Source organism: Leguminivora glycinivorella, chromosome 4, assembly GCF_023078275.1.
Source record: "Leguminivora glycinivorella isolate SPB_JAAS2020 chromosome 4, LegGlyc_1.1, whole genome shotgun sequence".
Lineage (NCBI taxonomy): Eukaryota > Metazoa > Arthropoda > Insecta > Lepidoptera > Tortricidae > Leguminivora > Leguminivora glycinivorella.
In genome coordinates, this window is record NC_062974.1 from 27,570,130 (window position 1) to 27,592,850 (window position 22,721).

Sequence of the window (22,721 nt, forward strand, 5' to 3'; positions counted from 1 at the left end):
CGTTGGAAAAACAGTATTATGCAATATCTGGACCTGAAAAGAAAAGGTTATGAACCACATCTACGGGACATATGCCGGTCTTGCCTTATAAATAGAAAAATGCTTATATGTTCAAAATTTCAACGTTATTTTAATAGTTATCTAGCACATTCTGCCCCATTATTACGTTAAATAACAATGATCATGATTTTGGAATCTAGTCTCATATGAAATTACGCGACAACAAGCACTAGACGGTCTTTCTGTGCTCATCGCGGGAGGACGGTCAACCCGCCGAGCCTTAAGTGGTAGTTTTAAGTGATTTTTATCACTTAAAACTACCTTACTTCACCAAAATACTGTAAAAGCTTTGTAAAATATAATATTTGCTATCCCATAGGACCATGCGCATTACGCCAGACTAAATTAATTATAGAGTTTTATCCACTCAAACTTTATTTCAAATAAACTATGCCGGTCTTGCCCGCACTGACCTTAATCAGGCAAAAACAACATTAGCCATGTTAATCTATAGATTGTCTGTGCATAACGTCAATCGAATTGAACGCAAAATTTTCTGATATTGAAGTATGAGGCATAAAGTTCATCATGTCAGTGATTGACTCGACATAAAGTTAAGTTAGGTTCTATGACGTCATTACATCTCTGACAGCGTTTGCGGTGGCCAAAGTTAAAAAAAATATTACACACATTTTCATTCGAAAATACGTAGTCATTATACACTTTTAATACCCAAAATTTATAAACATTGGTTTCTTATGTCAAATACTACAGGAAACAACCATTTTTTGTGCCAAATTCGATATGGGTCTAGTAGCCTATTATTAAAAAAAAATTACGTAGTAAAACTTTCTTCATAATAACATTGACGAACTAACGCGGATCTCTAGCGCTAAGAGCTGTTTGAGGTTTTGTGAAAGACATCAAAGGATGTGATACTGCAGACGGATCTGCTTATGATGGTAACCTTTTGCGACACCATAGTAATTAAATTACATTTCCTTTTTCAGTATATAAGTATAGGTAACTGTAGCAAATTTTATACTTAAAACAACACCAGTCACAATATTTTAAAAGTAATAATATACTTAATTAGTTTTTCTACTCCCGAATTATTATTCGTCATTTACAGGGTCATGCATAGATCTTTAAAACCCTACATAAAAGTCTATTCCCCAAAGCCAGTGTCCGCCGGCTTCCCGCGCATGCGCGCAGTAACGAAAAAATTGAAAACGCATTGTTTGGCTCTGTAACCATGGCAACGCATTGTTATAACCATACTGCGCGCGTGCGTAGGCTGGCTTTGGGCAGCTACGCTGGCAGTGCAAGCCTTTGCGTCAAAATACAGGAAACAGTGTGAATTTCACGAAAGCTAGTCTAGAAAACTATTAAAAACTAAGTGCATGGTCGTAGAAAACTGTTGTTTAAATTTAAACTGGTGTTTAACTGAGTCAAAAAATACTAATGGGGCGTCTTTATTAATAATTTTCGGCTTCGCTTCAAATTGTTACCCACGCCACTCGTTTTTTTTGACCTCCTTTAAACGCCTGTTGCATATAATACTATATCTATATTTAAGCCAGGAAACAAATCAAATTATTTTATTAAATAACTAATACCTCACCACCACCAGTGGACATCTGATCTATTTCAGGTTTTGTCTACATAGTCAAATTATTCATAATTTCTTCACAATATAATAGTGAGCCTATTTTTTCAACAGTCCAGAAACTTACGGATCGCACCACGTAAATACGTTTTAAACTATTTCCTAGTAAGACCCCGGTAGGTGAGCTCATTTACATTAATATGCGTTATGATCAATAGATCAATTTAAAAATCATCCATATTAATAATAAACTTCACGAGTCATTGAAAATATACAAACAACAGGATATACATACAATTATTAATTGTTGTTGGTGTGAATGATGAAATCGATGATTGAAAACGCTTTATTTTTAAAACTGTGAGAAAAATAGACGGTCAAGCAGATCTTGACACCAAAAAAGGCGGCAAATTTGCAAAATATAGAGGTGAAGCTGAAGGTTTATCATCATCATCATCCTTCTCCTTGCGTTATCCCGGCATTTGCCACGGCTTATGGGAGCCTGGGGTCCGCTTTGACAACTGATCCCAAGATTTGGCGAAGGCACTATTTTTACGAAAGCAATTGCCATCTGACCTTCCAGTCCGAAGGGTAACTAGGCCTTATTGGAATTAGTTCGGTTTCCTCAAGATGTTTTCCTTCACCGAAAAGCGACTGGCAAGGCCACCAGCGCTTCATTATCGTCACAATTTTTTTGGAATTTCGCAACTTTTTTTAGCGACAAGATTTGCATGATCGTCTATTAATACATTGCGATCCAAGTACTGAAAAGAGGAAACAAGAAACGAATGGCGATAAATTAAAACACGACCGAAGGCAGTGTTTTAAATCTACAATAGTGAATTCCCTCTTCGCACGTGTATCGTACGACGTCTTTCAGTAGGTACATAATAATATATTAAGAAGTTTTGGGCTGACTACTAGAATTCCACTACCTACTTTGCGAACTAATGAAGCGATAATTGTGTACTGAAAAAATAATTTTATTTGTCGAGATTCTAAAAACTTTAGGTACAGAAAACGTAAATTAACCGATAAGGCTTTGTCTCATCGAAAATAACGGTTATCAGTTAGCAGTGGCGGCTGGTGAATATTTCTGCTAGGCAACACTGAGCAAAAATAAACCTACCTTTACATTAGGTAGGTACTTTACTAGTAATCAATTTTAGGCAAGCCGGTGGGAACCGGCTTGTATGAATCAGCCGCTGCTGTCAGTTAGACAAAAATACATTTAAGAACAACGGTCTATTTACCTTGTACCTACCGTAAAACATTTACCCCCTTATTCATTAACGTTCACTAAAGTTATCAAGCCGATAAAGTTCGTTTGTCCCTTTCAGACATATTGGTGTGATAGAAAGGGACAAACGAACTTTATCAGCTTGATAACTTTAGTGAGCGTTTATGAATAAGGGGGTTAATATGTGGAGGTCAATATGGATAAGTGTGTAATACGGTGAAGGTTGGCCTTCAACATATTTGGCTAAAAACAATGATCAGTGTTTATTGAGAGTTCATACGTTTACCATTAATTGTGAGTAGTAAAAGTATGAAATCGCAGAAACACCTGTGACAGTGAGTAAAAGTCCAGACACACTAGTTTATCCCCGTATGGACCTAACAAGCAAAGTAGAGATGTATGTGGGTTAAATTGTGGCGTAGGCGAGAGGCTGGCAACCTGTCACTGCAAAGTCACAGTTTCGTTTTCTTTCAACCCCTTATTTGCCAAGAGTGGCACGGAAGCTTTAGTAGTTTCATGTGTTCTGCCTACCCCTTTATGGGATACAGGCGTGATTGTATGTATGTATGTCTCACGATAAAGTTTTTCAGAAACTAGCTGATACTTGTCAAAATTACTTTTCTTTTAAAAATCTGTAGATGGCTGGCAGCCCTTAACAGAACTGCGCGTTTCTCCAGAAACTTCCTGCCTCGCACTGCTAAACTGATGATGAAAACTGTCGTTGCAATCATGGCAGTGATCGCTTACCAGGCGACGTCCTGTCTGCTCGTTTCCTCCTATCGCATAAAAAAATCAAAACCGAATTCTTAATCCATAGTTTGTATAAATTAGTAACCCAATTTCCCGAGAGATGGTGTTGTACTTTGGGCTACTTCGCACCGTTAAGATTTTTCCTGAATTGATGTAGTCGAGACGGATATGAGCTATTAAATTGTCGAATTAGTTTTTAACTCTTAAGACCGACGGGAAACTACGTAACTACTTTACAGTGAGCGAGGCCCGACACGCTCTTGGCCAGCTATTATTTTACATAGATATACCTCTACATGCAAGTTACATTTTCACATCTCGCTAAATCGAAAATACTTGTAATTCTAATTCAGATAGAAACCCAATGGAGGGAGATTGATGAACGATGACAGACCGCAGATCGAGTCACTCTGCCCTGTCAGTCAAATAAAACCGTAAAACGAACGAAATTCTTGTCACGAAATACCCATGACTCCAAAAGGCACAGATTCTCCTTACAACACGAAAACCACGGTAACCTTCGGTGGACAACGATCTCTCAGAAGAAAAACGTAACAAGTACATATGAAATTCAAGTACACTTACTACATTTCGTTTTGACTGAAACTGTTCGTCCAAGTCCAAAGTATCCTTGGGATGCGCTTGAAACGGCCAGAATAGTCTGAACTCCGATTTCGTATATTTTTGTAAAGGTTGGAAGGTCAAAAAGTACATGATGTGGTTGAAAATCTATAAAATAAGAAATCTGGTTTCCGCATCGATAGGTACGGCTATCAAATTAAGATAATCCGAAGAATTCATAAAGGAATGAGGAATCATTTTACATATTTTTATTATTAAGATTTTAGGAAGAATATTTATCATAATACTAATGTCGATTTCATATTTATTAATCCGATTTTCTAAGATAAATTATATTTTTTATGATGCATGTTTATCAATATTTTTTGTCGGCTTATAAATATTGACAGATTTTAAAATAAGTAAAGGAGTTATTAATGATATATTTGATTATACTTAGTGTCCAAATGAAATCTACGTTTTAGCTTTGGCTCCGCGGACTGTAAATCCATATAATTATATTATAAGTATAAGTGGGAAGGTGTGTGTGTCTGTTTGCTTGTCCGTCTGTCACGGTAAAACGGAGCGACGAATTGACTTGATTTAAGTTTAGATAGTTGAAGGGATGGAGAGTGACATAGGCTACTTATTGTCTCTTTATAACCCTCCTCCCTAAAATGGGGGGTGGAAGTTTGTATGGAACATTTCGCAATTTTCTAATTTAACGCGAGCGAAGCCGCGGGCAAAAGCTAGTCCTATATAAATCATCCTTGTTCATACTAAGAATCGTACCTCAATTTTTTAGCGCCACCTATTAAATACTATCGTAACTACACTGATGATGCCTACAAATTATTTTTTTTTTTTTTCAAAATGTGTATTGACCTGATACCTATCAACCTATCATGATATTAAAATAAAAAATAAAAACATGAAAAAATATTTTGAGAAAATATGATTTTGGCCACTTCCAAGCTGCAAAACAGCGCCATCTAGTTTTAAGCCTATTAAAAGGCCCACTGGCCCATACATTTCAGGGGTACGCTTTTTTGTACGGGCTTTCTTTTGTATCTTCGTCTGTCAATGAAAAGAACATTGTAGTAAGTATGTATGGAATGCATATAGACTTACTGCGTTTTATCTTTGTGGAACAGCGTTTTATCTTTGTGGAGATACGAGATTTTTTAAAAGTAGTGACGATTTGAATATCTAGAAAAATCGTGGCAGGTGTTCTTGTACTTAAATACACATTAAGTAAATCTGTAAGTAAGTCGTTAACACAGTTTTATCAACGAGGAGCACCTATGTTATTCTTATTAGCATGATTTTAATGTTGTGTACAGTGGTTTACATTTTTAGTTTGGAGTTCGCCCGTATCCTTCGCAGGATTCTTGCTTGACGGTCCCCGTTGCTAGCAGCCAACACCAAAAAAAACCTTTCTGGTCTTTCCTGTGCTCTCGAGCGGCGGCGATCTTACAATCAATTTGCTCATTTGTGAGTGTGCACGGGAAAACGTCCCACTTTATCGATTGCTATAAGCTGCTTTGTTAGTTGATTCATATACAGATACAAGTAAATCTCGCCTTAATGGTAACCGACAAAGTGGTACGTTTTACTAAACACGCTCACATTTGCCTCCTAAAATCTAAATCATAAAAAATATTGTTTTTATTTGAAAAACAGGTTTCAGTCAGGGTATTCCCGCATATCAACGGCGTTAGGAATTTTAAATGTGAATTCTTTCAAACATTTATCGACTTCCGATATCTAAGATACCTATACTTTTTGATAAAATAGATTATGAGTAACGTATATGCATAATCGTGTATTCGTTGTTTGTAGGTATGTACTTTCATAATATATTGGTAATCCTTAAAGCGATTAAGACATCGACGAACTATGTTTAGAATGATAGGTTAGATCATATGCAGTGCTCGGACAAGTCACCGCAGGAACAGACAGACAGACATGGGACAAGACTATTATAGAGTCGAGACTTAAGATTATTGTCTCAGTATTTATTTTCCTTCTTAGGCTAGGTATTTTACCATATGTATATAAAAATAAAATATAAAAACATTTACAAAACAATATAAAAACATATACTTAAACACATTATAAAAACCTAACCTAGGGTGCCGCCAGCAGCGGGGCAGGGCCCAAGCTGCCGGTGGTTAGGGCTGCAGAGAGAGGAACCGTCGGACTATCCGCGCCGTGTCCAAGATCACCGCCTTCTGCATCTGGCCCTTAAGATTATTATTATTATCTAAAGCTGATATAATTGTAATTCATAATTTAACATTTGACCTTTTTAACCGACTTCAAAAAAGGAGGAGGTTCTCAATTCGACTGAATGTTTTTTTTTGTATGTATGTTATTCGATATCTCCGAGAATCGTGGACCGATTTTCAAATATTTTTTTTTGATCGAACCGGTATAACCCCGAGATGGTCCCATTGGCACCAAGTCAGGGTCTGATGATGGCATCCTGGAGAAATCGAGGGAACTCTTCAAATGTTATAGGCACATGTAATGTTTTTAGTCTATTTTTCAAAGGTACACCAGTATTTACGTCTGATGGTAATAATTTTATGTGGCTGAGCTGATGATGGAAGGTCAACTCCTCAATGGTTAGGAGTTTAAGGATAATTCTTTCACTACTGTACATGTATTCGGACTGATACATATAATATCACTAGGAACCACTAAAAATCAACAAATAAATAAACTTTTTAACAAAAAATAAAACCGCCTTCAAAAATAAGCGCGTTACAAAACACGGAGAAACTAAAAAGCCAAAAATAATAAACCTTTCAATTCAGATTTCTTATCGTATTGCAATAAGCTAAACATCCAAATTATAAACAAATCAATTATTTTTGGAGTCGGTACCAGCCTGTGTATGGTTGGGTGGGGCAAACAGGCAATAGCAAGGCGACGAACAGGTCTGGTACCGACTACAAAAATAATTGATTTGTTTATAATTTGGATGTTTAGCTTATTGCAATACGATAAGAAATCTGAATTGAAAGGTTTATTATTTTTGGCTTTTTAGTTTCTCCGTGTTTTGAAACGCGCTTATTTTTGAAGGCGGTTTTATTTTTTGTTATTAGTCGCATATCTGTCATGGATTTGTCAAAGTGGCATGCTTGAAATAGTTTTGTGGTGACAATTTAAATTACTGCAATTATTTTCTAATTATGGTTATATCTAAATATTTTGAATATGGTGCAAATAAATACAATTAATAAGTGGATCAAGGACTGCCCCGAGCTCTGTTATCAGGAAAATGTCCAGGAAATATTGTGTACAGCATGTGACATTCGTATTAAACAGTTAAAGAAAGATAATATTGATAAACATATTAGGCCAAAAAAATCACAAAAAAATTTCAAAAAGTATCTGTGGTGCCCTTGGGAAATACCTGATGAATCCTATATTAGGAAAAAAATCTTGGGTGAATATTACGGAAGATGTCATACAAGTGTTTCGACAGTTTCGATTAAAAGGTTCGAAAGTATGTTATAACAACTGTTTACTTTTTAATATATAACACAATGATTAAATAAAACATCGGTTTGTTCCAGACAATGCAGAAGTTAATGGTTGCGTATGTGCAATGCAACCATCAGCATTAAAAAAATATGTTAATGGAAATACCTTCACACCTGTATGGTGAATTTTGCGTTGCAGTAATAAATGTCATTGAAAGATATAATTAAATAATATTGTACATAATGCGACTCTATTGATCTTGTTCTATTGCAGTCTTGAGATTGTTTTGCGATGACTTGTCCGAGCACTGATCATATGTATATAGATTTTTTTCTTCTTATTTTGTAGAACTACGTATGGTACTAAACCGTCTACAGGCTGCGGACCTTATAGGAAGATTAGAAAGACATATTATTCAACAAAACAAGGTTTAATTTTCAAAATCACAAGATTGTCTTGCTACCTTTATTACATTTTCTTTCGGCCGATGTAATCTACGTTATCTAGTTGTAAATATGTATAAACGACAGCTATATCGAATATAAATTGAAATTTGATTGTCTTGTCACTAAATGTGTACTGTAATCTAAGATCTGGCGCGTGAGATATGTCTGATATCTGTTGCGAACTGTTTTATTTTATTTGCAAGCTATACCTAAATTACTTTTTTGACTCAATTGGCAGAGCGATGGAATTTAGATCCAGAGGCCGGCCGTGAGTTCAGGCAGGCAAGCATGGTCGCGCGATAAATGATAAAACATCAGGCCGCCCCTGTCGCACTATTTGTAAGTTTATCACTTATCGCGCGACCATGCTTGCCTGCCAAGTCTCACCCAAGGTTTTAAAATTCTGCTTTCATTTCTGCTTTTAAAATTATTACAATTAAATTCTAGAACTATCATATACCTTGTGAATCTTTTTAAATTATTTAAGCGGCATCTGTGATCACAGAACAGCGACGGCATAAACTTGAACTTCTGAACAGCATAAACGTCTACCATTCTGACAAGTAAAATGACGGTCCACACCACACCAAGACAAACCCTCATTTATCGTGTGTCTTATGTCTGTTTTCGGGTCAAGACTTGAAACCAAAACTTATGGGTTTCATAGCCTTTTAATACTTACTTACCTAGTTATTTGTTTTACAAGGGGCAAAGTAACCTGTTGTTGTTTAACCGCTTGGGCTAATATTGATAACCGAGCAAGCAAAAGACTTCATCTTGAGAATCTTATAAAAATCTGACGAAGGTTAAACAAGGTTTGACCCCGAGTGAAACAAAACATTTTTTACCACACCAAAACAAGGAAAATACTAACTATAAAACTTCAAATCAAGAGTGAACAGGCATCTTCTGGGCGAGCTCACTCCATCGTAGGCCACGTCTTTGCCTTTGGCTAGTCTGTAGCCAAGAGTAAAAATAGTAAAAATTTATAAAAAAACTCAAATCAAGTCAACTCTATCAAATTTATAAATATGGTTACATAAAAAAAAACATCATTTACACGTCAATTCTACCAGCCAAGGTAAATCATGTTAAAATTTACTTTTGATTACTTTGCGCTCTTCTGGATAAAATGCAAATTTTTTCATACGTTTTCAAAGAATCAAAACAGCCTTTAGCAGCTGCTGCTGACCAATTGTAAATCCAGTCAACACGTTCTAAATACAATTTCAAACTATAAACGCATGCACGCTGATGACAAAAATCACTTACCGTTTTATCCAAAAGCCAGCTAGCAGGAAATATCAAAGGTATATATGTCACCATATATATAATGGACGTCCAAGACACCAACGTAGACGGAACACCATAATAATCCGATACCACATCACTGATAATCGTATACTGTGTCCATTGCATCGCATTCGACGCAGAAAACATCACGAAAAGTAATAAAATCACCCATCTGTACTTCAATACTATTAATGGCACTTTTGAATCATCTTCGATGACATTCGGACTGTCCATAACACTCCCCGGAATGATAATCTTCGGTTCCTCACTCGGATTTCTAACCATATCGTGAGCGGTCATGTTTCTAACCTCTTACAACTTAGATTATCAGTCTTTATAACAAACGATACGATAGATAAAACGCTAGTAATCTTCCTAATCCTTGTAATATTTGCGTTTGATAGTTTTATCAGTCTTTAAGAAGCCGCTTTTATTAATCTATAAGGCAAAAAATGCAATGTTCAGCCTTGTCACAAGTCTCTTGTGCGAGCGAACACTTTTTTATAAATGTTTATTTCACTTTTTGTCAACGTTTATTTTTAATATATCGGTTTATTATATCACAATGATCTATAAAATTACAATTCTAAATCTTCACAAGCACTTTTTGTCGTATTTGGTGTTTTAGATTGGTTTTCGGCGTTCTTTTTCGCACATGTGTTTATAAAAAGCCTGCTAAAGTCAGTCGTGCGTGTCTGTTATTCAATATAATAAGTAATATGATGGAATTCGTTTAAAACCTTATTTACATACAGGAACCTACTCTGTTGACACCCATAAAAACTTCTATTGTACTATTTTGATCTACTTACTATAAAACTGTTAAAATCGGATCAAGTAATTTTTACAAAATGGTGATTTTTAATAACGCTCCCTCACTTTGTTTTGTCCAAAAAGTATTAAAGTAGCTTAGATGAACAAATTTTTATTGGGGGGCGCCAAGCCTTCGGTAATTGTGTCATTATACTTGGAAATTTCGACCCTTGCTTTCGTGATCCGATGGCCCAGTGGTTTTACAGGCATTCGTCCGGTTAACGGAGTACGCTGGTTCGATTCCAGCTCGGAACACTTGGAGGCCTTGGTCACTTTTTCTTTGTATATGACATTTATTTAATGTAAAATTTTTATTGAATAAAAAAACTATCCAAAAGTTTACATACTACTACACTTTTTTTCACTGTAATTTTTACCTCTTTTTCTTTGATTTTTAAAGAAAACAACACTGAATTATAATAATTGAAGAAACAAATATTTTTAAAGAAAGCACTTTCAAAATAAAACCTTGGTAAAAAAAGGCACTTTTAAAACATAACACAACCGCCCGGCACTCTCTGTTCAACAGAAGAACACTAATTGAATGCCCAATCGAGCCGCTCGAACCAATGCGAAGACGTGGAAGCATTAATGGCACTAATGATTTGCTCGCACTGTACAGTGAAATCAATTGATAAGGATTATTATTCATTATGATTGGCGAGTCGGAGTTTAGAACGACCAGTATAAAGTAATAGTCTGTCAAATTTACTTGTGTAGAAGCTTAAAAAATGTCAACCACGGAGCATATAAATGAACAAAAGATTTCCATTGACATTCTTTGTGTTCTAAAATGTATTTAAGAAGTGGAGCTACCCAGATTTTGATGCATACGGTGGGGGGATTTGTATGTTGTCTGTACCTATATTGTTTTTTTTGCAATGAATTACAATATTATATACATAAGTTTACAAAATAATCACGTTTAAGGAAAAAGGCCTTGAAAAGGCAGACATGGACGATTGTACTACTTGTACTATACCTATTTTAAAAGTGCCTTTTCGCATTTTATTTTATTTTGAAAGTGCTTTTAAAATGCTCGCCTATAAATAATATATTAAGTCTAAGTCTTATAATAAATTTCCAAAATTTTCTAAGCCAATTTCCAAGTTTTTTTATGGATTTAAAAAAGTTATGTTGGCGACTTGATTGTTTGTTGGCGATGAGAATAGTGTCCGATATTATTAGGTATATTCATCACTGGGTTGGTCACTGTCAGAGGTTCATTGAAGACTGTAAGCAAATATTGTTTATTATAACTATTTATAAGAAAATAGTGAACCTTATTCGCTATATTGTCCTCCTTACGTTCTGTATTCCTTTTATTTATAAGACATGATTATTAATTTTATGGGTGCCCTGAAAACCTGTGCCGCGTCTATTAGACACGGTGTACGCTGAGCGGCTATCTATTTTCTTAACATTGAGTTGTCGCTAGAAATTGATTCCATCAATTGTGTGATGTGTCGCTTAAGTTCAAACTTGGATAAATCCATTCTGCTATAAAGTACATTATCTTCCAAATCATATTATACTTTTTTAACCAGAATGAATTTACCCAAGTTTGAAGTTAAGCGACACAAATGACACAATTATATTATAAGACCTTAGCTCAGGAAACACAATAAAAATACAATACAAATACGACATGTGATGTGAAGGCATGAAAGTCATGTGACGAGAAAGGTATTGCGAATGAATGTGCAAAGTAACGGAAGAGGAAAATCGAGGAAAAGGTGGATGGAATGTATGAGAGATTGACGAAGCGAACGCAAGTAAATGATGACGGACGATAGGGAGGCATGGAAGTGGAAGACATGCTACGCCGACCCCAAACGGCGGGAATAATGGCAGGCAAATGATGATAATGAACAGGCAACTTGACTGTACTTAAAATAAAATATTTTATACCATGCACGAAATAAAGCATCAAATAATTATAAGAAAAAGAAGGATAGAAGTTATTTTTAACTCCAATTTATATTTTCTAAATCAAATAGAAATATATAAAGTAAATCAGTTGACCGTGACGTCACTCAATTCGATTTCATATTAATTCCATATTAGCAAGTCGTTCCAAATCGTTTTGACAGTTCTTAAAAAGAAGCAAATTTGAGTAGCCGTATTTATTTGCTATTATATTTTTTTCTTATAACAAGACATGGGCTTAATAAGGCACATAATAAGGTACGCATTTTGTCCTAGAAACTCGACGTAAAGCATGTGGTTTAGACAGCATTGACTTAATCCTCCCGAGTACTAATTACGATTTCGGACAAATGCTACTAGAAAATTCACAAAGTGCGTACAAGACGACACAATTGCGAAAAAAAATTGTACAGTGCGAACCTCAACGACACATGATCCACAAAGCAGAATATCTAGACATAGTCTAGCCACTGTTATTTAAAAAAAATAAAGTTCATGATCTGTGTATGGCGGCCATTTAGAGAATGTGGCATGGTGCTTACGCTAACTCCAACTTTGATGTCGAATTTAACTATCATACACTGTTTATATCGATCTGGTTTAGGCACTGTTCAAACACCATGAATGTCTATTAGACATTGGCCTATGCCTAATTTTTTTTATCTATTTCTCTCATCCTGCTTGTATCAAAAATTTACGGCAAACCGAAACGTTGCTCAAAAATGCGTTTTTTTAAATTATATAAATTCACCGCATTTATTCTGCAAGTACCCAATTGAACAACCATGAAGAGGACTCTTAAAAAATATATTTTGGCAGCCTATTAACCTTTGTTTGTCGAAATCGTACAAAAAGTCTTTGCGATATTCTCAAATTAAGCCAGATTAGGGATTGTCCGAAATGTATTTGCTAGACCTTAATGAAAGTACCATAAAGTCCCTAAAATAAAAAAAATATCAGACCTTCTTATATCAAATAGTACTTACCAATACCTTCAGATCATACTCTCGGACCATAATAATACAAAATTATGCACATGTCAACATTTAGACGAGGTTTGTTGTGTCCCTATAATTAACGATACAGTCCTTAGGAGGAAAGTAGCCTATTTAATTTACATAAATAGTAGAAAGTTGGAAGTTCCGATACACAATCGGTGTGAACAGTAAATAGGTATCAAATCGTTGGTATCAAAATACAACAAAGAGCAATAATCTGGGGTCAACTTGCGTGGAATCTTTTGTAGTGACTAAAGTGATCCGTTATCATCGTTAAAGTGTTTTTAGAAACTTGAGTATTATCAGGTTTATAAACATTGAGAGATAATAATACATTATCGCTTTAGAACTGTTTATAAACCGGCATCCCGGTAAGGGCATTTATTTGTAAGATGAGCATTGAGCACAGATATTTGTTCCTGAGTCATGGATGTTTCCTATGTATATATGTCTTTGTATATTATATATATCGTTGTCTGAGTACCCACAATACAAGCCTTCTTGAGCTTATCGTGGAGCTCAGTCAATTTGTGTAAAAATTGTCTTATAATATTTATTTATTTATATTCTTTATAGCACAGTGAACTGAAAAAGTGCATGGAAAATTCGTCAATGAATTCATTCATAATTTCTCGATGTAATTTTGCAGCTCACTGTACCAAATAATTGAGTAATTATATCCTAGCTACGATATTTAATATAATATTACACTGATTTAAACTTTCACGATTATTATACACATAATTATTTTTTCCCCTCACTAGCTCGGAAACACGTGTTTTGTCCTTTAATACCAGCGGGTAAAAACGCATTTTATCCACTAGTGGGTAAAGTAATTTGACCTTGAATAAAGTCAAATTAACTGCTTTAAAATTCATAAAAGTAGATGAATCTAGTAATAAAGATGATTTACCACCTGTGGAACTACTGGAAGCAGTGATAAACGCATTTTTTGCGTTGTAGTTTCCTCGCTATAATGAGGGGAAAAGTTTTGTGTTACACTCGGGTGCAATAGTTATTTGTTTTACAAGGGGGCAATGTTGTTGTTTAACCGCACGTGCCAATATTGATACCCGAGCAAGCGAAAGATTCCAAAAAGTGGAATCTTGAGCGTCGCGAGGGTTTCAAGGCACGAAGGTTAAACAAACTTTGCCGCCGAGTGAAACACAAATTTTTTCACCACACCAACACGAAATACTGACTATAAAACATCAAACTAAATTAAATCTACCAATTTATTCAATATTTATGATTCAAAATCATCATTTATAGGTAAATTCTACCAGCCAGCTCAAAATGTCAAGTTAAAATTTGTATGGAATTACTTTGCACTCTTGTGGATAAAATGCAATTTTGCTATCTGTTTTCGAATAGCAAAGTAAGCCTTTACCAGTTGGTGTGGTGAAAATGTATTTTACTTCTCGTGTTTTAAAAAACTCGCAAGTTCAGGATTCTATTCTCGAACCACTCGCTTCGGTTGTGGTTCAACTATAGACTCCTTTCACTTGCTCGTTTTTCAATTCCACACTCGGCGTTAAAATACAACTTTGCCCCCTTGTATAACAAATAATTATTAAAATCGGGAGTTATCGGGGATATTTAATATTATTGTCCTAATTATTGGTCACATGGCGCTCCTGCCACGAGCGGTCTCGGATTGTTAAGAAGATCATATATCCCGTTATTATGTACCTCTGCAAATTGGAAAGAACTTAGCCATCTTCTTATTTTTGCTCGAATTAATAAAACTATTCATGAAGTAAATAAACACACATACCAAAGCGCCAAAAATAACAAAGTTATAGAAAGATTGTTCAGTCGATTCAGTATCAAAAGTTACGTGTCTTGAATCAAATTCTTAACATTACAAAAAAAAAACTCGAATTTGGCGCCCCTTGGATTTGACGAAGTTCGGCAGATTGCTATAGGTACTAAAGCCACTAATACGTCCAATAGAATGCACGTTATCTTGCAGGATAATACTTAATTTAACATATCGACGGTTGCGTATGTATTTGCCGGCATAATTACACGTGTGGCGTCGAAATAGGGTTCATTATTGGGAACAGATGTGCTGTCTGTAGGTAGTGTATCTAGTAGGTATTTAGATTGTTATTTTTAGATAAGATGGAGCGCATAGCCAACAAACTGTTTTACAGTTTGGCGAAACTTTAACACTTTCGAAACCGGGCTCTACGCGGCGCTACGACATTTTCGCTACATACGGGGAAACCCATGTAATCGGCTACGCTTCTACGAGCGGTGTGCCCGACAGTCGGGTTCTTGGTAGCGAAAGTGTTAATAATATATTTGTGTACATTGTTTTTTTGTTAAATAATAAAAAAAGAAGACTGTGTTTCAATTGGTGACTACATATATAGCGTGAACGATACGAGGAAGTCTGGTAATCTTATGAAATGTCCAAATTATTAATGCTATCAGCAGCGGAGCAGCCATTTACAACTTAATTTTGCTTTATAAGATTTGACATGGAAGAACCGTCTGAGGGCAGCACCAGTCGATCACAAAGCGAAAAGTGCCTATTTATGTAGTGTGCGTAAGTCTTGATTAGGGATTCCTAGCCCCATGCCCCTCGGGAAATAGACAAAGGAAAGAAAACAATATGTTATTAGGCCTTCACTTTACTCTGATGAAGAGTTATGACCTGAAAATGGGTTGCGTTCGTACTGACTGATGTGGGGAAATACCTATTTATGTTATAAAAGCATTTGGACGGAAGTCAAAAATATGCAAATTTTTATATGGTTGGTCAAATTTAGGTCAGACTTTTTACGTAACATCTGTTTTTTTTTTATTACTCTATTCAAACATAGAGGTAGAAAGAGACAAAAAGTAGCCTATGTCACTCTCCATCCCTCAATTCGCCGCTCCGTATTGCCGTGAAAGACTGACAAACAAACAGACACACACACTTTCCCATTTATAAATTTTATAACATTAGTATGGATGCAGTAGTTTATCCCATCACCATCCGACTCCATCTCAATGGAAAGCTAGGATTAGGTACCTACCTAACAGCAGCGGCTGGTCCATACAAGCCGATTCCCACCGGCTTGCCTAAAAATTGATTACAGCTAGTAAAGTACCTAATGTCCGGTCCTGGGTTCGAATCCCGGTAAGGGCATTTATTTGTGTGATGAGCACTGATATTTGTTCCTGAGTCATGGATGTTTTCTATGTACATATATACATAAGTATGTATTTATCTATTTAAGTATGTATATCGTCGCTTAGCACCCATAGGACAAGCTTTGATTAGTTTGGGGCTAAGTTGATCTGTGTAAGGTGTCCCCAATATTTATTTATTTTATTTATTTATTTAATGTTAAGGCAGGTTTCCTTTTGCTTTGGTGTTGCCTAGCAGAAATTTTCACCAGCCGCCACTGGTACCTAAAGTTGCAGAGACGTGTGTTGAAGAGTCAATTAGCATATTTTTAGCCCCAACCTTGTTTCAGTCACCTTGTTTCCGCGCCAGATGGCTCGAGACCTCGAGAGCTATCTTGCTGCTAGAGGTTTCTGAGAGAATTTCAGGTTGGAGTTGCTTTATTTGACCAGTATTTGTAGGACTTTGCATATTTCTCAATCGTATGGTTTATATAGCTTTAAATTTATGATATTACATTGTTCGACATGAGTCGTAACTTAAGTATTGCAAAAGATTTAAAATTCGAGTTTGCAATATTCTTGCTCTCCCAGTTACACACATTGTTTTGCATCATACTTTGCAATTATTAAAACGTAAAAAAAATGTTAATTATGTTACTAGAAATTTCATAACTCCTTCGAAAAGTACTTTTTCTATAACTAATACGCCGTCTACGGCTTCGTTTTCGTGCAATTGATTGATCTGTTGCTAAATGTATAACATAAATAACTTTTTTTTTTATTATAAATTGGCTTACTCTTGGCCACAGACTAGCCAAAGGCAAAGACGCGGCTTACGATGGAGTGACCTTGCCCAGAAGATGCCTGTTCACTCTTCATTAGAAGCAATTTTGCGGTATAAACAGTAAAATAACTGAATCGCAAATGTTCAACTTCAAACACATTCGATTCGAAGCAATTTAAATGAAACCACGACGAAAGTAATTTAAAAACCCGATATTCAATATATATCAAAATCGAATGCACCGCCAATCTCTCTTATTTGCATAATAAATCGCACTGAAGCAAAATTTTCAGGAATATCGACGGGGCTTTAATAAAAGTCGCTCTGGCTTCAGATAAATTATACCCATCCGGACTACTGAACAAAAATTAAACCAAATGTAGAGTCAGCAGACGTGAAAATATAAAAGTTTGTTTGTAAAATGTTTTTGTGAATAAATTAGGCCTGGGCCTTTTTATATACGCTGTATATTTAAAACTGTCACCATACTTTTTGGACTGTTAAACGCATATAAGCTGGAGTAAACTAAGTAGGCTTTTCGGCAGCCCTAGGGCGATAAGACAGGGTGGGGCAAGATACAAGAGGAACTTTAGCGCACTTTATAAAATACTGAGAGTGGCACTGAAGCTTTAGTGGCTTCATGTGTTCTGCCTACCCCATTTGTGGGATACAGGCGTGATTGTATTGTATGTATATATGTATAAAATACTAGCTTTTGCGCGTGTTAAATTCGAAAATTGCGAAATGCTCCATACTAACGTCCAACCCCATTTCAGGGAAGTGGGGGGTTAGAAAGAGACAAAAAGTAGCCTATGTCACTCTCCATCCCTTCAACTATCCCCACTTAAAAAATCACGTCAATACGTCGCTCCGTTTTGCCGTGAAAGACAGACAAACAAACAGGCACACACACTTTCCCATTTATAATATTAGTATAGATAGGGTGTTGTCAAGGCTTAGACCGCCAACATCTCCAGCATCTCCAGGCCCCGTAGCCGAATGGCATTTCTCCGACGCCAAACGAAAGCGATACGCCGCTGGCTCTGTCGCGCCAATACGCAAGCGCGATAGAGAGATAGATATCTACTAGCGCTTCGTTTCGTGAGCGTTTCGTGAGCGATTGTGCCATTCGGCTAGCCACCCTGAGGATGCCTCGTAGAGAGGCGAAACACGTGTCAAGTTTTGTATTTTTGGTGGTGGTTTACATCCATAGTAGGGCTGGGGCAATGTAACGAATTTGTATTCAGAACACGTGTTTTGATGGACTATTTTAGCTATTTGAACGTATTAACAACATTTTGAAATAATAGTTATTTTGTTATACAAGGGGGCAAAGTTGTATTTTAACGCCGAGTGTGGAATTGAAAAACGAGCAAGTGAAAGGATTCTATAGTTGAACCACGAGCGAAGCGAGTGGTTCGAAAATAGAATCCTGAACTTGCGAGTTTTTTAACACACGAGAAGTAAAATACATTTGCATCCGAGTGTAACACAAAACTTTTCCCCTCACTGTAGCGGAAACTACAACGCAAAAAATGCGTTTATCACTGCTTCCAGTAGTTCCACAGGTGGTAAATCATCTTTATTACTAGATTCACCTACTTTTATCAATTTTAAAGCAGTTAATTTGACTTTATTCAAGGTCAAATTACTTTACCCACTAGTGGATAAAATGCGTTTTTACCCGCTGATATTAAAGTACAAAACACGTGTTTCCGAGCTAGTGAGGGGAAAAAGAAATATGACATTTTCATCAACTCGTATCACCATTTATTCTACAGCTCTGAAGACCCTACTCCTAGTAAGTGAAGTTAAAATCAAATGGCGCGATGCTAAGCGCCTAATCTTTCCGGTCTATTTGCTCGACCTTCGGAGGTGTCGAAAAGATAAAGATTAATTTGATATTGTTTTGAGCTTGAAGCTTTACTTTAAAGCGAATTAAATGCAGAATTTTAGTTGAGAACATTCTTAGATTTTTCTCATCTCGGCTCATCTGTATTTCAGTAGAAACTTAGCTTAGTGAGAACATTAAAGTACAAATAAAATGATCAAAATTACTAGTCTGTACCTAACAATAAATAAAACACTCTAAAATAAACTTCGTAAAGATCGGGAAGAAGAATGCCCTGTGATTAGTTGAATGATAAATAAATAAAATAAAACTGAATTTGATGAATGTAAAACTACACAGGTGATGTTGCCCTGAGGATTTAAAAGTCATAACATAACATAACACAACAGTATGGCCACTCCCGCTCTCCGCTGAAAGCGCCGCCCACCCCCTCTCGGTTACCTCACAGTTACCGCCTACCTGTCAAAAACGCCAACAGTCGACCTATCATATTTCACTAATACAAGCATAGTACGCGGTCACCTACACGAGCTTAGACTGTGTGCTAGGAACGCGCCTGTGTCATATATTTGATCGCCAGTGTCCGAGGTGTGCCTGTCTAGGTATTTGTCTTTATCTTCATTAGTTTCATATGTTATATAACTTTTTACATACATACATACATACAATCACGCCTGTATCCCATAAAGGGGTAGGCAGAACACATGAAACTACTAAAGCTTCAGTGCCACTCTTGGCAAATAAGGGGTTGAAAGAAAACGAAACTGTGACATTGCAGTGACAGGTTGCCAGCCTCTCGCCTACGCCACAATTTAACCCATATCCCATATTCGCCTTCTACGACACCCACGGGACACGGGAAGAAAGGGGGTGGTGAAATTCTTAACCCGTCACCACACAGGCTTTTTACATATTGCATATATTTACCTAAACTTTGATTAAATCTATGTTTTGTTAAGTCTCTCTGCGACCTAAACGTTTAACAACTAAAAGCCACTTGAGTGACATATCAAAGACCTCAGGTGCCGTAGCCGAATGGCATTTCTGCGACGCGAAACGAAAACGTAACGCTGCGAAAGGTAGCCTGGCTCTGTCGCGCCAATACGCAAGACCGATAGAGATAGATATCTACGAGCGTTTCGTTTCGTGAGCGTTTCGTGAGCGTTTGTGCCATTCGGCTACGTACCCAGTTATGGCTTTATAAGGCCCAGTCCAAATCTCAGTTAAAATCCTATTTCTGACCGGAAGTTTTACGGACAGTCCGTGGACAGTCCCTTATTTCCCGTGGGCGAAATAAAGTTAAGTAATAAAGTATATTAACTTCGAATAGCTGACCAAATGTATGAACTGGGACATCCATGAACACCTTTTTGTGTGTATAAGTAAACTTACCTATATGTAATGTGATTTATGTCATGGGAATTCTAAATAAGTCATTTAGAAATTTGCAAAAGATAGTAACAAGTTTTTATCAATTTATTAGTTTTTACAATCGATCTTTGATCAAAAGCTAACTAGTGCCGATTCGATGAAAACAAACTAATGAATATTCAAGAGAGAGAAAAAGTAAGTTTTTTTATAGAAACATGACATTTTCTCATTATATCGTTAAAATGTGGCGTAGACCTAAGTAATAAAGTAAACCAGAGTAGAAATTAAAAAGTGTCAATATTGTCGCGTCATCCCTTTCTTAACAATATATTATTATGTGAGGTGAGAAAGAGAGACGATACGACGACGTTGCCACAATTTCTACATACTTTTTTTTGACAGGCTGTATGAGTGAGATTAACTAGCAAACTTTCAGAGACATAATACTGCTAGTAATATTATCATTTACCACAGCAAATAGGATCATAATTTTATCTTGCCTCACCAAACGTGTGACTACCCTAACTTTATTCAATAAGGACTTAAAATCCAGAGATTTCGTATGAAAATAAGCCTTTTTTTCTTCTTAAATAAGGCCCAGACCCTTCCAAAGGGTCGAAGGCAAAATAAAAGGATGAACTCTTTGTTACATTAAACTTGTTTGAGAACTTCCCTTTTTTACTGGAAATTGAATGAATAAAATTATACGCAGTTTTATTGGTACAAAGTTTAGGGTTTGGGGATAAATATGGGTTTATCGCTCAAGTTATAATGAACGAGTTTTTAATTAAACGTAAAATGGGGATTAACCTTAATTAGAGGAATACTGGGCACAAAATACACCCCTTTTTATTTTTGCCTCGACATCCTGTAGGTAATTTAGATGCGGTGCTTTTTTTTAACCCAGACGCAAAAATGACGGGGTGTTATAAGTATGACGTGTTTGTCTATTTGTGTGTGTGTCTGTCTGTGGCATGGCATCGTAGCTCCCGAACGGACGAACCGATTAGTTTTCGTTTTGTTTGAAAACTGAATTAGTCGGGAGTGTGAGTGTGAACATGGCTAAGATGTTTCATGAAAATCGGTCCACTATGTCGAGGTTTTTTCAAAACTTTAGTTTTTTGGTTAGTGATAGCAGTTTTTCCAGTGCTTATTCTTATTAAGTAGGTATGTAAGTACCTCGATATGCGTTATTAAAATTGGTTGCTGGGCCATTTTTTCAAAGTTTTTTTGGATTTGGAAATTTTTATGTGGTTTCCACTCAGAATCGCGAGCTCTTTCAATTCTAATAGGAGAAAAAAAGTGTCCCAAGGTTTTTTTCCCATTCCGTTACCATTTTTTCATACATTTTGTATGGCGGTAACGGAATGGAAGGATCGAAAAAATGTATGGAAATCTTGGGACATTTTTTTTCTCCCATCAGGATCGAAAGAGCTCGCGATTCTGAGTATTAATCGCGTAAATAATACCCATTTTACAAAAAAAAGTGGGGTGGACAACTTTGAAAAAAATGGCCCTGCTACATTTCGTTGCATAACTTTTTTTAATTATTATTTATAAGTACAGTATATAATAACAATAAACAGTTGTTTTGTGAACCAACTTCTAACTATAACTACTTATAAGTAGATTCCTTAAAAAATCAAACCATAGCGTAGCGTTGTATCTAGGAAAAACATACGATTTTTTTCTACGTTACTTTTTCGTGTTATGAAGTAATTTATGATTTGTTTACCTACAGTTCATTATTTTTTTGGAATTTTAGGTGATATGTAGCATGTAGCTATTATAATTTATGTTTCAAATACAAGCGTATAGAGTCAAAAAATTTATATAAAAACACTGTTTATTTATAATTGTTTTCCTAATACCGGTTCAATTAAAACACTATGCGAAAAAGAACACCTAAAACCAAATCATAGTTACCTTTATCTTTAACCCTTACTTATTTACTAAACAGACTACACAACACACAACATATCACCACAAACATAAACACAGCCACTTATTCAACACATCACAAATGTTCTGTTAATAATTCGGTCTGATCAAGTCTTATTAAAGACAATGGTACGATGTCCATCGACCAATGAAACGTAATTTTCTATTAAAGTATAGTTTAGTTTTCGCCGTGTTTTGAGGTTATGTGAGTTGGTGACCCCATGGTGACAGGCGCGAGGGCGCATGCGTCGTTACCCTGGTTTTGATGTCAAATGAGTGACGCGTTTTATAAGGGTGCGTTCAATAATTTTGGATGTTTGGAAAATAGGGATGCTAAACATTTTCGTTAAGAGGATACGGTAGCGAAAATGCTAAAATGGAAAGGAGCCCCCCTTTCAACTTGGGAATTTTAGTTAAATATACAAGTGTTATTAACTAGATTTATCGAAAAAAAATTGTCCATTAAGAACAACTCAGTCAAAAGATATTTCAAAAATATCTTTAAAATCGAGG

General features: G+C 36.0%; 1 protein-coding gene across 3 annotated transcripts in view; it reads right to left on the reverse strand.

Moving 5' to 3' along the window:
• Positions 1-10,770, reverse strand: part of LOC125225291 (uncharacterized MFS-type transporter C09D4.1) — a 119,042-nt gene extending 108,272 nt beyond the window's left edge. Inside the window, exons 1-2 of one of the 3 annotated variants that reach the window (XM_048128926.1) lie at positions 10,585-10,770; positions 9,374-10,158 (exon numbers count right to left, since the gene is read on the reverse strand). In XM_048128926.1, the coding sequence (XP_047984883.1) occupies positions 9,374-9,694 (321 nt within the window). In that variant the 5' untranslated portion in view covers positions 9,695-10,158; positions 10,585-10,770. The remainder of the gene's footprint in view (positions 1-9,373; positions 10,159-10,584) is intronic. The other 2 variants (XM_048128929.1, XM_048128927.1) reach the window with 2 other exon arrangements.
• Positions 10,771-22,721: the final 11,951 nt, after the last annotated feature.